The sequence below is a fragment of the Betta splendens genome, chromosome 6, assembly GCF_900634795.4.
Source record: "Betta splendens chromosome 6, fBetSpl5.4, whole genome shotgun sequence".
NCBI lineage: Eukaryota > Metazoa > Chordata > Actinopteri > Anabantiformes > Osphronemidae > Betta > Betta splendens.
Window position 1 is genome coordinate 6,852,739 of NC_040886.2, and position 12,803 is coordinate 6,865,541.

General features: G+C 51.3%; 2 protein-coding genes and 1 long non-coding RNA gene across 8 annotated transcripts in view; 1 reads left to right on the forward strand and 2 right to left on the reverse strand.

Moving 5' to 3' along the window:
* Positions 1 to 33: 33 nt before the first annotated feature.
* Positions 34 to 2,244, reverse strand: kcnj11 (potassium inwardly rectifying channel subfamily J member 11). The gene has a single exon (XM_029154441.3). It carries the CDS (start codon positions 1,404 to 1,406, stop codon positions 264 to 266), a length of 1,143 nt encoding a protein of 380 aa, XP_029010274.1. The 5' UTR covers positions 1,407 to 2,244; the 3' UTR covers positions 34 to 263.
* Positions 2,245 to 2,427: 183 nt separating this feature from the next.
* The window catches only part of abcc8 (ATP-binding cassette, sub-family C (CFTR/MRP), member 8), a 34,306-nt gene continuing 23,930 nt past the window's right edge, over positions 2,428 to 12,803 (reverse strand). For 3 of the 6 annotated variants that reach the window (XM_055509749.1, XM_055509746.1, XM_055509748.1), the window contains exons 21-40: positions 12,656 to 12,740; positions 12,289 to 12,369; positions 11,740 to 11,877; positions 11,440 to 11,565; positions 11,269 to 11,368; positions 10,741 to 10,797; positions 9,803 to 10,038; positions 8,305 to 8,471; positions 7,677 to 7,904; positions 7,468 to 7,560; positions 6,920 to 7,022; positions 6,537 to 6,650; positions 5,964 to 6,084; positions 5,568 to 5,698; positions 5,399 to 5,477; positions 5,211 to 5,319; positions 4,707 to 4,810; positions 3,523 to 3,656; positions 2,913 to 2,975; positions 2,428 to 2,722 (exon numbers count right to left, since the gene is read on the reverse strand). In XM_055509749.1, coding sequence (XP_055365724.1) covers positions 2,585 to 2,722; positions 2,913 to 2,975; positions 3,523 to 3,656; positions 4,707 to 4,810; positions 5,211 to 5,319; positions 5,399 to 5,477; positions 5,568 to 5,698; positions 5,964 to 6,084; positions 6,537 to 6,650; positions 6,920 to 7,022; positions 7,468 to 7,560; positions 7,677 to 7,904; positions 8,305 to 8,471; positions 9,803 to 10,038; positions 10,741 to 10,797; positions 11,269 to 11,368; positions 11,440 to 11,565; positions 11,740 to 11,877; positions 12,289 to 12,369; positions 12,656 to 12,740 — 2,407 coding nt within the window. In that variant the 3' untranslated portion in view covers positions 2,428 to 2,584. The remainder of the gene's footprint in view (positions 2,723 to 2,912; positions 2,976 to 3,522; positions 3,657 to 4,706; positions 4,811 to 5,210; positions 5,320 to 5,398; positions 5,478 to 5,567; positions 5,699 to 5,963; positions 6,085 to 6,536; positions 6,651 to 6,919; positions 7,023 to 7,467; positions 7,561 to 7,676; positions 7,905 to 8,304; positions 8,472 to 9,802; positions 10,039 to 10,740; positions 10,798 to 11,268; positions 11,369 to 11,439; positions 11,566 to 11,739; positions 11,878 to 12,288; positions 12,370 to 12,655; positions 12,741 to 12,803) is intronic. The other 3 variants (XM_029154435.3, XM_029154433.3, XM_055509747.1) reach the window with 2 other exon arrangements.
* On the forward strand, positions 2,677 to 3,925 carry LOC129604242 (uncharacterized). The gene is made up of 2 exons (XR_008694964.1): positions 2,677 to 2,817; positions 2,883 to 3,925. It is a non-coding gene; the product is annotated as an uncharacterized LOC129604242 (long non-coding RNA).

Sequence of the window (12,803 nt, forward strand, 5' to 3'; positions counted from 1 at the left end):
TTTCACGTGCATGCAGACAAAAAAACGCTGAACTTCTAGTTTCTTGTGTTTATTGTGGAGGTTGTGTATAAATTGCATTTCATTGACCTCTGTGCATTTTCATACTGTCCCTGAGTAAAAAGCATGTTGACATGTTTTGACTGCATAGAGGGATGTGGATTAATGATTACGTACACGTCCTTTATTATAAAATATCATCCTATTAAGTCGACACTCAAGTCATTCCCATACAAAACGCTGACTGCGTGGCTCACGCATCTCCGCTAACTCTCCATCTTGGACTTGCGGGCCGCCGCGGACCCACTCCGCTTTCTCACAGACGCCCGCGAGGTGGCGCCCTCGAACAGTTTAACCCGCGAGTCCAGCGTCTTGGCGCTGCAGCTCGGTGTCGGCACCTTCACGGTGTTGCCGAACTTTGAGTAGTCCACGGCGTACATCCCGTCCTCCTCCGACACCGTGGGCACGAAGCGCTGCCCCCACAGGATCTCCTCCGCCACGTACGACGTCCGGGCCTGCGTGGTGATGCCCGTGGTCTCCACCACCCCCTCCAGCACCACGATCACCTCGATGTCGTCGTGCAGCAGGTCGACGGCCGACAGCTCGTACAGGGGACTGTTCTTGTCGATGACGTGGCAGATGATTAGGGGGGACACCAGGAAGACGCCGTTGGTGCCCACCGGGTTGTCCATGTGGATGTCGATCTGGTCCAGAGGCACCAGCTCGCCCTCCTCCGTCGTGGTCCGTTTGACCACCTGCATCCGCACGGTGGCGCTGATGATCATGCTTTTGCGCAGGTCCCCGATGCGGATCATGAAGCACAGCTTGTTGTTGCGGACGGAGATGACGGCGTGCTTGCTGAAAATGAGCGTCTCCGCGCGCCGGTTGGCCTGCGCCGTCTTCATGAAGATGCAGCCGAGCATGATGGCGTTGATGACCAGCCCCACGATGTTCTGCACGATCAGCACGATGATGGCGGAGAAGCACTCCTCCGTGATCATCCGGCCGCCGAAGCCGATGGTCACCTGGACCTCTATGGAGAAGAGGAACGCGGACGAGAAGGAGTGGATGTCCGTTACGCACGGCACAAAGTCGTCGCCCCGCTGGTCCAGGTCGCCGTGCGCGAAGGCGATGAGCCACCAGATCATCCCGAACAGGAGCCAGCTGCACAGGAACGACATGGTGAAAATGATGAGCGTGTGGAGCCATTTTAAGTCCACCAGGGTGGTGAAGACGTCCTGCAGAAAGCGGCCCTGCTCTCGGATGTTGGTGTGCGCCACATTGCAGGTGCCGTTCTTGGAGACGAACCGAGCTTTCCCCGCTTTGGTCTTGAACTTGGGCTGCAGGACGTCCTCAGCCAAGCGGGTCAGCAGGTAGTCCTCCGGGATGAGTCCTTTCCTGGACAACATAGTGCTCCCATGCTACGCCGTTACGCTCCCAGGCTTCAAAGGTCTGTCTCTGTCCGGCTGGAAGAAGAACGCGTTCCCTTTCTGCCGGTAAACTTTTCCGATCGGTGGGTCGGTTCCGCCGCAGCTGTCGGGCGCGGGCCGGTTCACTGGAGGTATGCGTGCGCCTCACGTTTCCTCCAGACCGCGCGTCTTGCAACCGAGCGCTCCCACGAGAAGCTCCCTTCCTCCGGCTCCGCAGCTGCCGCCGTCACTCTCGCCACCGGCCGACCGGGTTCGGTTGCGCCACGCCACCGCGTCCCATTGCGCGAGGGACGATCAGCGGGACGTCGGCGGTCGGTGCGGGAGCGCAATGGGCCCCGGAGCCGAGTTTGGTCACATTTGGATGAGAAGGCAGGCGCATGTGGCGCAGTTGGCCGTGCGCTGATTGCACCACTTCTCTGTAGCTCGGTAACGTGAGCTGGAGACGCTGAGGTGGGTGGTGGGGGGGCAGTCCCTCCCTCCACCCCTGCGGTGCCCTTCCTGTGATATTCAGTGAGAACGCAGCCGAGGGCCCGTTACTCGTTAATACAGGCGCACGGGGTAGAATGTCTTTGGCATCATATCTAATGGTTTAAACATAGAGCGTAGAGTTTAAGACTTCTAAATCTGCACAGAAAGTGAGCTGGACCGAACAGGAACCACATGTAGTCAACGCTCACTCGCTCACCACCTACTCTGCTTTACCGCACAAGGAACGTCGCATTTGCATGTTTTTTCCTCTGGCGTCCAGATAACTTTCTAACTTGGGCCCTGGCAGCTGCAGGCGCAGCGTGCGACCTCAAAGTGACACCGGTGAACACACACAGAAGAGCCCTGCGTTTCTTATTAGTGGACTGGATCGTGTGGTTCCTCAGCTCCGCTGCAGGTCATCTTCATCTTTCCATTCATGACTCATTTCCAGTGTAGGGGAACACTCCAGCAAGTAAAATAAAATAAAAAAAATCACACGCTATCCCATTCCTCTAACTAAAACGTCAACAAATTAGATGATAATTTATGTTTTATTAACAAAGAATTAACATTTTATGTACAAATATAATACATGATTAAAAAATAAAAGGAATATATTCCATGGAACAATTGCACTTCGAATGTCTTCCTTTAACGCTTCCTCTCCTCTTCTTCTTCTTCTTCTTGTGCTACTTGTCTGCCTGCACGAAGGAGGCGAAGACGCTGTCCTCCTTGTCCAGCAGGGCCTGGGGTCTGTCGTACTCCAGGATGATCCCCCGCTTCATCACAATCACCAGGTCGGCATTCAGGATGGTGTGGACGCGGTGCTGTGAGGCGGTGGGGAGGAAAAACAATCAGATAAACACCCCCCACACCCTGATCCTCTCTCTCCATCTATATTTCTCCTCTCCACAGTCTGCAGGTACAGTAACTGTGCCACATTTTTCCGCAGCTTTGCACCAATTCTAAGGACTGTATCGTCAGCAGGCTGATGCGGGCGCCGGGGGACATACTCACGGCGATAGTTACTACTGTTCGGTCGGCAAAGGCAGTCATCACCACCTTCTGCAGGATGCTCTCCTGTGGGGACAGAGGCGGTGGGGGGTGAGCGGCTCCTGCACGTTGATGTGAACGGATCAAGATCAAAGCAAACAAAGCGACGTCACCGGCTGACACGTCCAACTTCCCTTCAAGCTCAGTCTCTTGTTCATCATCTCGGCGCCTGTCATTAAATACGATGTTTCCTCAAGGGCAGCGCTGCTACAGTGCGTTATTGTAAGAGGAAATGGAGGTTTTTGCCGTCGACCATTCAAGAGAGAGGGTCAGAAGCAGCCATTTGTCGCCCCCCGGGCTTTTACTGTGCTGAGTAGCTGAGTAGCTTCCTTCCATTTCAGCCTTTTTCTCTCTGCTGCCTGTGTTCATGCCTCCTCCTCCACTCCTGCTCTATTTTTATCCTCCCCTGATGTACTGAAAACCGAGTATAAGAGATGCTTCCTCCTCCCTCTCTCATTGTTCTCTGCAACCAGGACTCTAGACCGCGGCTCGCGTCACCTTCACCTTTCGCTCTCGCGTCCTGCGTGCGCGCGCCGCCCACATTGATCACCCGCCGCCTTAACGAGGCACTGACCGTTGCCATGTCGATGGACGCGGTGGCTTCGTCCATGATTAGGATGCTGCTCTTCCTGACGAAGGCTCTGGCCAGACAGAACAGCTGCCTCTGGCCCTGGCTGAAGTTCTCTCCTCCCTCCGTCACCACCGCATCTGAACCAAAACACATGCGCTTTAATTGACTTCATTTAATAAATAGAGTCAGATGGCCAATATTTAGATTTATGTAAATTCCTATGCAGCAGGCTGCTTTACATGGAGCACACAGCACCACCGTGACCCCGCGCTACCAGAGGGAAGGGTAATCAGCCATTAACTCTTGGCTTGTGGATCGATAATGTATTGATTTTCTTCAGTGCATGTTATAAATATTCCACCATGTTTCTCGTGTTGGAAATAATTACATTTTTAAAAAAGGCTTATCTCGTCTGCCTCCATACAAAAAAATAAATAGCAGCCATCAGAATCACGTGGATGACAGAAATGGTTCAACCAACATTTGAGTTTTCATTTTGAAGAACACTTAATTTCACATCTTATATGACAATATTAATACATTATACTTAATAATGCAATATGTACAGTAGATGTTTACACTACTTTCTCTGCTTTGATGATCGTGTGTGGCTTGTCACCTTCAGTCTTTGCACTGTAATCTGAAACGTAACCTAATTGTAGTTGGCAATAGAAGCCTACATTAACTCTGCACTGTGACTTAAACCACATGTAAACAGCTAAATTAATTGTCCATCACCTCTGGGTCACAGATCAATATCGTATTGAACATGTGGTTGACATAAACTGGAGCTGTAAGTGCACAGACACATTTGTCAGTGTCACACAAGTGGGAGCAGGTTTTTGTGTCTTTTCTATTGACTGAAGTCGAACATCTGACATGAGCAGCGGCCGCGGGGAAAGATTTGTCCGAGACAAAAAGAAGTGGGGGTGAAAGTTAGAATTAAAGCGAGGGGAGGTCCTTCCCAGCATCCATAGTGTGTGTGTGGGCGGAGGCCCGAGGCTAACACCTGATCTGATGGTGAGTCTGCAGCTGTTAGCTCTGCGTGTGGGAGGTGAGCTCCGAGTAACGGGGCTGTGAAACAGGGATGGAGCGGCGACACACACAATACAGCTCAGACCAAAATAATGTGCGCTCCGCCGCAGACAGACGCACAAAAACACGCATGGGAACACAGATGGTCTCACCCAGGCCCCCCGGCAGGGATTTAACCACAGGCTTCAACTGGGCGATCTCTAGAGCCTCCCACAGCATCTCGTCCGTGGCCTTCACCTCTGGGTCCAGGTTGAACCTGCACACACACACACACACACACACACACACACACACACACACACACACACACACACACACACACACACACACACACACACACACAATCAGCTGATTTCCTGAAACCAGGGTAGAAGGTGACACAGCTAAAATCCAACATCATCTCTGTCATGACAACGCAGTCACAGTCAGCTAGCGTCTAATAATAACCCTCCTCACTGAAGTCTTTAGAGGAATGTCCTCTTATCTGCAAACACTCAGCTCTACACGCGCTTCAGATGAGTGTCTCTGAAGAGCGTCTCTGTCTGCCAGCGGCTCCCACTCCGTCCAGTAAAACAGTTTCAGTCATTTTATGGCTGCCAGCGGATCTGAACTGCTCTAACAGGTCCTTTCCGCCACATAAGTGACGTTCAATGTACCGAATGGTGCCGCTGAACAGGAAGGGGTCCTGGAGGATGATGGACAGGCGGGACCGGAGGGTCTGCAGAGGCAGCTTGGCGATGTCGATGTTGTCAATCACAATCCTCCCTGGAGAAGGAAAAGGTTAATGCACATCTTTCTACAAACAGAAGCACGTTCTTTATCCACTAATGAGCCGGAGCTTTACCCTCAAACGTGTCCACCATGCGGAAGAAGGCCAAGGAGAAGGAGGACTTTCCGCTGCCGGTTCTGCCACAGATCCCGACCTGAAATCCAACGAGTCCAAATCACCTTAAGCCTTTTTCCTGTTTTGTTCCTGCGTGTTTGTTGCTGCGTGTTTGTTGCCGCGTGTTCACCTTCTCTCCGGGGCTGATGTGGGCGTTGACGTTCTTGAGCACGGGCTTGAGCGAGGCGTCGTACCGGACGCTCAGATTCTGGATCTTGATCTCTCCCTGCCGGGGCCAGCCGTCGGGGACCTGGGACACAGCTGATCACAGACGCCACACAGTAGATTAGCCCTCACCAGTCACCAGGCTGCCCTTAATGAAAAGATACTGGAGCAGGTGAAGGAAACTGGCACGAGCCGAGATCGGTAGTAAACGTGCAAGTGAGGCAGATTATTCAACGATCTGAAGGCATTAGCTCGTAAAAACAGCTGGACTAGGATGAAGAGGCACGTCTTCATCATGATCCCCTATGTGTGCTGATAATGAGGGACGGGCTCTGTGTAGACGGAAGCAGGCTGCACTCACTGAGCAGACCCTCATAGTTCTCTGGTTCGGTCTGGAGCAGGCCGTTGATCCGCTTCACTGAGCCGAGCTGCACCTCCATGTCTGCCAGGTTGCGCACCATCCAGTTCATGTAGTTTGATACCTGATGGGGGGGGGGGGGGGGGGGGGGGGGGGGGGTAACGAGATGGGTAAATGTCACGCTTCTCTCAGGCTGCACACGCTGGTCGTGTTACAGGGAGTAGGAGACGTTTACAGTTTAAAGCCTGGCTCAGTTTTTAGTAAAAACAACAGTTAGTTAGTAGTTGTGTGAAACAATATAGTATAATAAGTTATAATATATTAGTAGATAACTGTATTTAAGCTTTTTATTTTATGTACATCTTGCTAAATAAATGTTTCAGTAAACAAATGGGGTCAGGGGTCAAGGTTATTTTTTTAACAAGCAGAAGACTTTTATAGTAGTTTTATAATAATAATAATTAATAATTTTCCATTACGCAAGAAAACTAATAGAGAAAATGAGCCACTGATGATGATCAGGAAACGCCCAGGACCCCCTTTGAGGGTCACCCATGGCCCCACGCAGGGTCTCACCATGAGCGCGTACGTCAGGCCGAGCCCCACCAGGCCGGAGGACAGCTGGTTGTACAGGGAGTTGGTGATGGAGGCGACGGCTGCCACCAGCACCACACACGCGCCGATGTACTCCTGCACAGAGACACGGAGGCCCCGTCACCGCGCTGAATAATTCAGCAGCATTAGAAAACCATGAGGAGCGCCGCTGCTGTACACGCTCCCCGTCAACACCTGGCACGTTCGCTCCGATCCATAAAACATCTCAACGTCGCAAAAACAGGTGAATGTGCATGCGTAGATGGAGCCATGAGACATCATATAACAGCTGCGTTTTCTCTGAACCGGGCTGGACGTGCGTCTGTTCCCCGGCAGCAGGGATGAATGCGGAGCGCCATCGTTACCATGCGGACCTCCAGCCAACGGTTGGCCGCCGTGAGGAAGAGCGAGGCGATGTTGTTGGCGTCGGTGAACTGCAGCAGCCTCTGTCTGAACCTGGGCTCGTACCTGCAGACGGAGGGCATGGTTTCATCGCGTTACAGGATGCGTTACGTGCACGCGAGCCCAGCACCTGACTCTTCCAGGAGCCGGAGCGGCTCCGTTTCAACAGCAAACAATTGAAAATGAATTAATGCGTCATTAAACTTTAAATCTAATACAAAATGTAGCTCCAGTGACTAATATCCAATTTACATTATATATATTTATGTATAAATTATGTAGACAGTGAAGAGAAGATGAAATTAGTATATTTTACAGTATAAAACAGTTTTCTTGTCAGTTTATACACATCCATAAAAACATAAATATGCTCAAAACTGATCAGATAGAGAAATAAATATAGATATTTTTGCCCCTAGTCTTTGTCCAGATATTAAATGAGGATATATCTCTTCATTAGAGCCTAGAGGCAGTTTTTTTACGGAACAGCTGACAACACAAACCGGGTCACCTGAGGGCTCTGATGGTGGTGAGACCCTCCACTGTCTCAGAGAAGTGGGAGAGCAACGGCAGCTGGGTGCTGTCCTCCAGCTGCTGCAGGTCCCTTTCAGGCGACAGTGGACAGAAACAGAAACATTAGGTGAAGTGAGCCTCCGTCACCGGTAGCCACAGCATAGAGCACTCCCCACCTGCTCCACCCATCCCAGTGCCGGCACTCACCTGGAGGCCACCCGGAAGTATTTCTGAATGAAGTAGCAGATGACGGCCAGCGGCAGGAGGGCGATGAGGAAGACGGGGGTCACGTAGGAGATGACGCCCAGGGCCGACGCGCACAGCAGGGTGGAGCGCGTCAGGCACTCCAGGGTGGTGGGGATGTGCTGGTCGATGGTGTTGGTGTCCGTGGAGAAGCGGTTGAGGATGCTGCCGAGCGGCGTGGTCTCAAAGAGCCTGGGGGGGGGGGGACGCTCATCATCTCCACTGTTACAATGACGCTTCACCACAACAGGAAGCCACTCGTTTCACACTTTGTCCATTTTTTGTACTTTAATTCATGCCTCACTTCTTAATTACTTTTTACGTCTCTGTGAAATAAGCTACTCAGCAGGAATCTCACACATGTAGTTAAGTCAGCTGGTTTAAATTCTTTAATGTGAATCATGTGTTTATTCAGCCGCGAGTCTCTTCATAAACACAGTGTGTCCTTGGTTCTGTGTGAGGAAAGCAGATGGCGCTCAGCGTAATGGGGTGAGAGAGGTGCTCTAATTGACACACACACACACACACACACACACACACACACACACACACACACACACACACACACACACACACACACACACACACACACCTCATGGGGGCCAGTATGATCTTGTTGAGCAGGTTGTGGTGGAGCTCCTTGGCCACTCGGAGGCCGGTCCACTCCACAGCCACAGACGTGGCCAGACACAGGACGATGCCCAGGCAGCACAGCACGCTGAAGATGGACAGGTACCAGGCGTGTCTGAAGCCACAGCCCTGGGGAGCGAGGGGAGGGCGTTAGAACATGGCTTCCGGTCTGTGTGTTGGAGAAAGTGAAAGGTAGCGGAGGCGTTTGCCTGTACGCTCATCATAAGCATAATTACACTGAGGCTGGTTAAAGCCTGACAGCTTGACAGCTTCAGGCAACACAGTGAAGCTGTCAAGGACTTACTGTATTTCCTGCATTTTAGTTTAAGTTTTATTTATCTAGCTCCAATTTTTTTTTCAAAATAATGAATGTTTTATGAAGTAAAAGTATAGCCATAATATTTAGTTTTAGTGCAGCAGTTATGAGCTGCTGTTAGCGTGTGGTACTAGAGCAGGACATCTAAGTGTCCCCCAGTGGATCAGACCACACAACGCTATAGATTAGATAAAGCTGACAGTGACATGAAGATAAACACATTGTCCTTAGCTTTTAAGTAAGTGTGTGTGTGTGTGTGTGTGTGTGTGTGTGTGTGTGTGTGTGTGTGTGTGTGTGTGTGTGTGTGTGTGTGTGTGTGTGTGTGTGTGCAGGACAGGAGGACACGGTGATCTTTAAACTGCTGCTCTCTCTTTAGCCTTCACATGACTGTGTGAAACATGACCTGGCATTTACTCAACAGGACACACACACATGCACACACACACACACATCTAACAGCATGACCTACCAACAGGTGGCCTGGCGATACAATGCAAGTAATGAAAACTGAGCTTAAAGTGGAAAACGTTTGTCGGTGTATAACTTTTCACCCACTCGCTCGCTGGAATTTGGAGGTAAACCTGACTAAAGGTTCATTCCAGGTTACCGACCACTCGTCCTGTGGACCAACAACAAGCCAGTCTTCAAACGCGTCCTCATTTTGACTCAGAGGCTTCATCAGCTGTGTTCCATTAATGCAGATGAGGCTGAGCTGCAGTAGCTGTTGGATGTTGTGTGTCTGTGTTGTAGCTCAGCTGAGATTCACACGGGAATGTGAGTCACACAACTGCACGTCAGCCCGTTTCCCTCCAATCAGACACAGCTAATATTTAATATATAATAATAATAACTTAGGAACATTTTAGCCTATGATCCCTATAGATTAAAATACTCACACAGATTTGTAGAGCCAGAAACATTCAACTATATAAAAGTAGACATTTTCTTCTGACCGATTCCAGTAAACAAGTCACATTTATCCTTTGGCTGATTTGAAGGGTTTCATCCTCCGGACTCAAATCACTGCCGAAACACAGGAACTAAATCCTCACAACTGAGGAGCTGCATCTCTACCGCTTGCAAGCGCTCTGTTGGAGACGGAGCCTGAACAGAACGGAAGCGTGGCGCTCGCCCTGAGTCTCACCTGCAGCGCGGTGCAGTTGCGCGGCGCCGCCGTGATGACGTGCGACGTCCAGTGCGCCAGCCAGTAGTCGATGGCGACCATGAGGGAGTGCTTGAGCAGCTGCGACAGCAGGAGCAGGTTGAGCAGCAGCAGGCCGGCGGACGACAGGTAGGTGCCGCACGAGCGCCACGGGATGGTGGCGCGCTGGCGCATCGCCTGCGACAGGTCGTCGTCCTCGTCGCTCTCCAGAGACTCCTCTGGCATCAAGAGAAGCATGAAGATGAATATTTCACGGAGTCGGGGGAAGAAATGCCAACACGATGCCTTGTTTTTACTCTCTGGTTTCTCCCTGACGTGATCTGCTGTCGTACAGCCTTGATTCCCCCCCCCATATCTGTCTGAGAAACCACTAAGAGCACAAAAGACGACAGAGGCGAGAGAAATAACATGAGGAGAGAAACTACTCTACAGAGTCTATGTGCTACAACACCAAGCAGAGGCTCATTCCCAGGGGAAGCACAGCAGCCATGACACAGAGGGTGAAGAGCCAACGCTGAGGAGCTTCCACGTCCTCCCCACCCCCGCTTTAAATACACGGCTTCACGACATGCAACGAGCTTCAAAGCACCAGGCTGCATGTGGGGTTCAGACAAGCCGGAGGCAGAGAGGAAGCAGGAGGCAAACGGACGGGGTGAGTGACAGGGCCACACACACACACACACACACACACACACACACACACACACACACACACACACACACACACACACACACACACACACACACACACACACACTACTGCTACCACCATCCACAGTCATGCTGGCGTTGAGCAGATGTGAATACAACTCAAGGGATGAGACTGAAATGGTGGGAGAAGCTCACACGATGCCACAGACACGTTTGCGTTTTTCACTTGTCATGGGTTTTTTTTTCCAAACCATGCTTTCTGGCCACACCTGCTCGATCGAATATGAGGGCGGCACCTGGCACTGCAGAGGTCCACCCCGGGGTGCCACCAGCACACGGAAGACAACACAGAAAACAGATAAGGTGTACAGCCACTGCACGTCAGCACCTCGGCGCATTCAGCAGCGGAGACAAGCGCGTAAAGAGTCACAGCAGGAGGCCGAGTCATATCTGGGTGCTGCGAAAGTCGGAACAGAAGCCAAGACACGAGACGCCGGACCCAGGGAGAACAGCAGAGTCTGGATTATTGAACACCAACACAATGTTTGCTTTGCATCGCCACGTAAATCCAACAGACATAAATAAAAGAGACAACAGTGACTTACTGGAAAATTTGGAGTCATTCAAATTTTTGCAAACATTGGAGAGGGTGTCAACGTTACAATAAGCTGACGAGCTTAAGCTTCAATGTAACGCGTGCTGCTGCTCAGCAAACACACAGCAAAGAGGGGAGTGGGTCATGGCCTGTTATCAGCCAGCGAACCCGTACAGGTTCGGGTCAGACCCAGAGCTGCGCTCACCTTCCTCGTCCTCCTCGGTCCGGACGGCCTCTCTGGAGTACATGGCCCTCCGCAGGTTGTTCCGCTCCATGTCTGTCATACTGGCCGCCTCCGTCTCCTGGAGGAGAAAAGCAGTTAGAGCCAGAATACTGAAATCTGATAATCAGTGCAACGTCAGGCATCAATGACCTTTTCAAACTCCTGGTCCTGTCTGTTCATCAGGGTTTTCCACTGCTCGAACAGCTCAGGCTCGGAGTTCTGGATGTCCTTCAGGGTCCCTTCTGTGTGGATGGTGCCATCTTTCATGGCTATAATCTGATAACACACACACACACACACACACACACACACACACACACACACACACACACACACACACACACACACACACACAGTGGAATCAATCTTTACACCGTCTGGGGCCCTTCTGATACAAAGCACAGATGATTGTGACGGTTTAGGAGCTGAATGTGTTTCTGTGCTTCCCACCCAGTCTGCGTGTGGCAGGTACTGAAGTTTGTGCGTGACCAGCACCACCGTCCTCTTCTCTTCTCTCAGCAGCTTCAGGATGCCGTCCTGCATCAGGTGATCACTCAGGTGGATGTCCAGGGCAGAGAAAGGGTCGTCCTGAGCCACGCATACACAGACAGCGGGAGGAGACAGCGAAGTAAAAGTCAAACTGGGAGTCGCTTTAATAGAAGACTGAAAATAGAGAAACTATCAATCAATAACCATCACGCTGACTGGCATTATAAAAAGCTACTCGAGCTGGAAACATGTAAAGTAAAGAGTATGAGGACGTTTTAAAGAGTCCATTAAAAGCTGCTTTCAGCTCCTCCTTTCAGTCCTGCAGCTGGGCTTAAGAGACCGCCTTGCTATTTCAGTCACGTAGGAAGGCGTCAGGAATAGAATCCCACCAGTGAGTTCAGGTAAAGCTTCAGAAGCACTTTCACAGTGGAAACAGACAGGCCGTCCGCTAACGAGGTTAATTAAAGGCGCAGCCCAATCAGTAGAGTCACGGATTGTGTGCACACTCACCAGGAAGACCACGCTGGTCTGCTGGTACAAGGCCCGGGCGACGCTGATCCGCTGCTTCTGCCCCCCCGACAGGATGATGCCCTGCACCACATGATGGGAGAGCGTGTGAGGAAAACCAGGAAACCCAGCAACAACATCACATCCATAACAGTGTGCGGCACTCGTTTCCTGAATAACTGGTGCGTGAGGACATCCAGCGTCACAGAGCTGAACGGGGCCAGTCCAGCACAAACAGCAAGTCCTCGACGCAGTAATGACAACAAATGATTCTACAACGGAACAGTGGGGACCACACGCAGATCCGGGGAAACGAAAAGGCAAGAGAGGAAATTCAAAGAAAAGCCATTAATTATAGCGTGACACTGACCCGCTCGCCGATCTCCGTCTGGTCTCCCTGCGGAAGGATGTCGATGTCAGGCTGGAGAGAACAGGCTTCGACGACAGCTTTGTATCTGGGGGACACAAGCGGAGACACAATACAGATGAGGACGCAGAGAAGAAGCCAGAAGGAAATG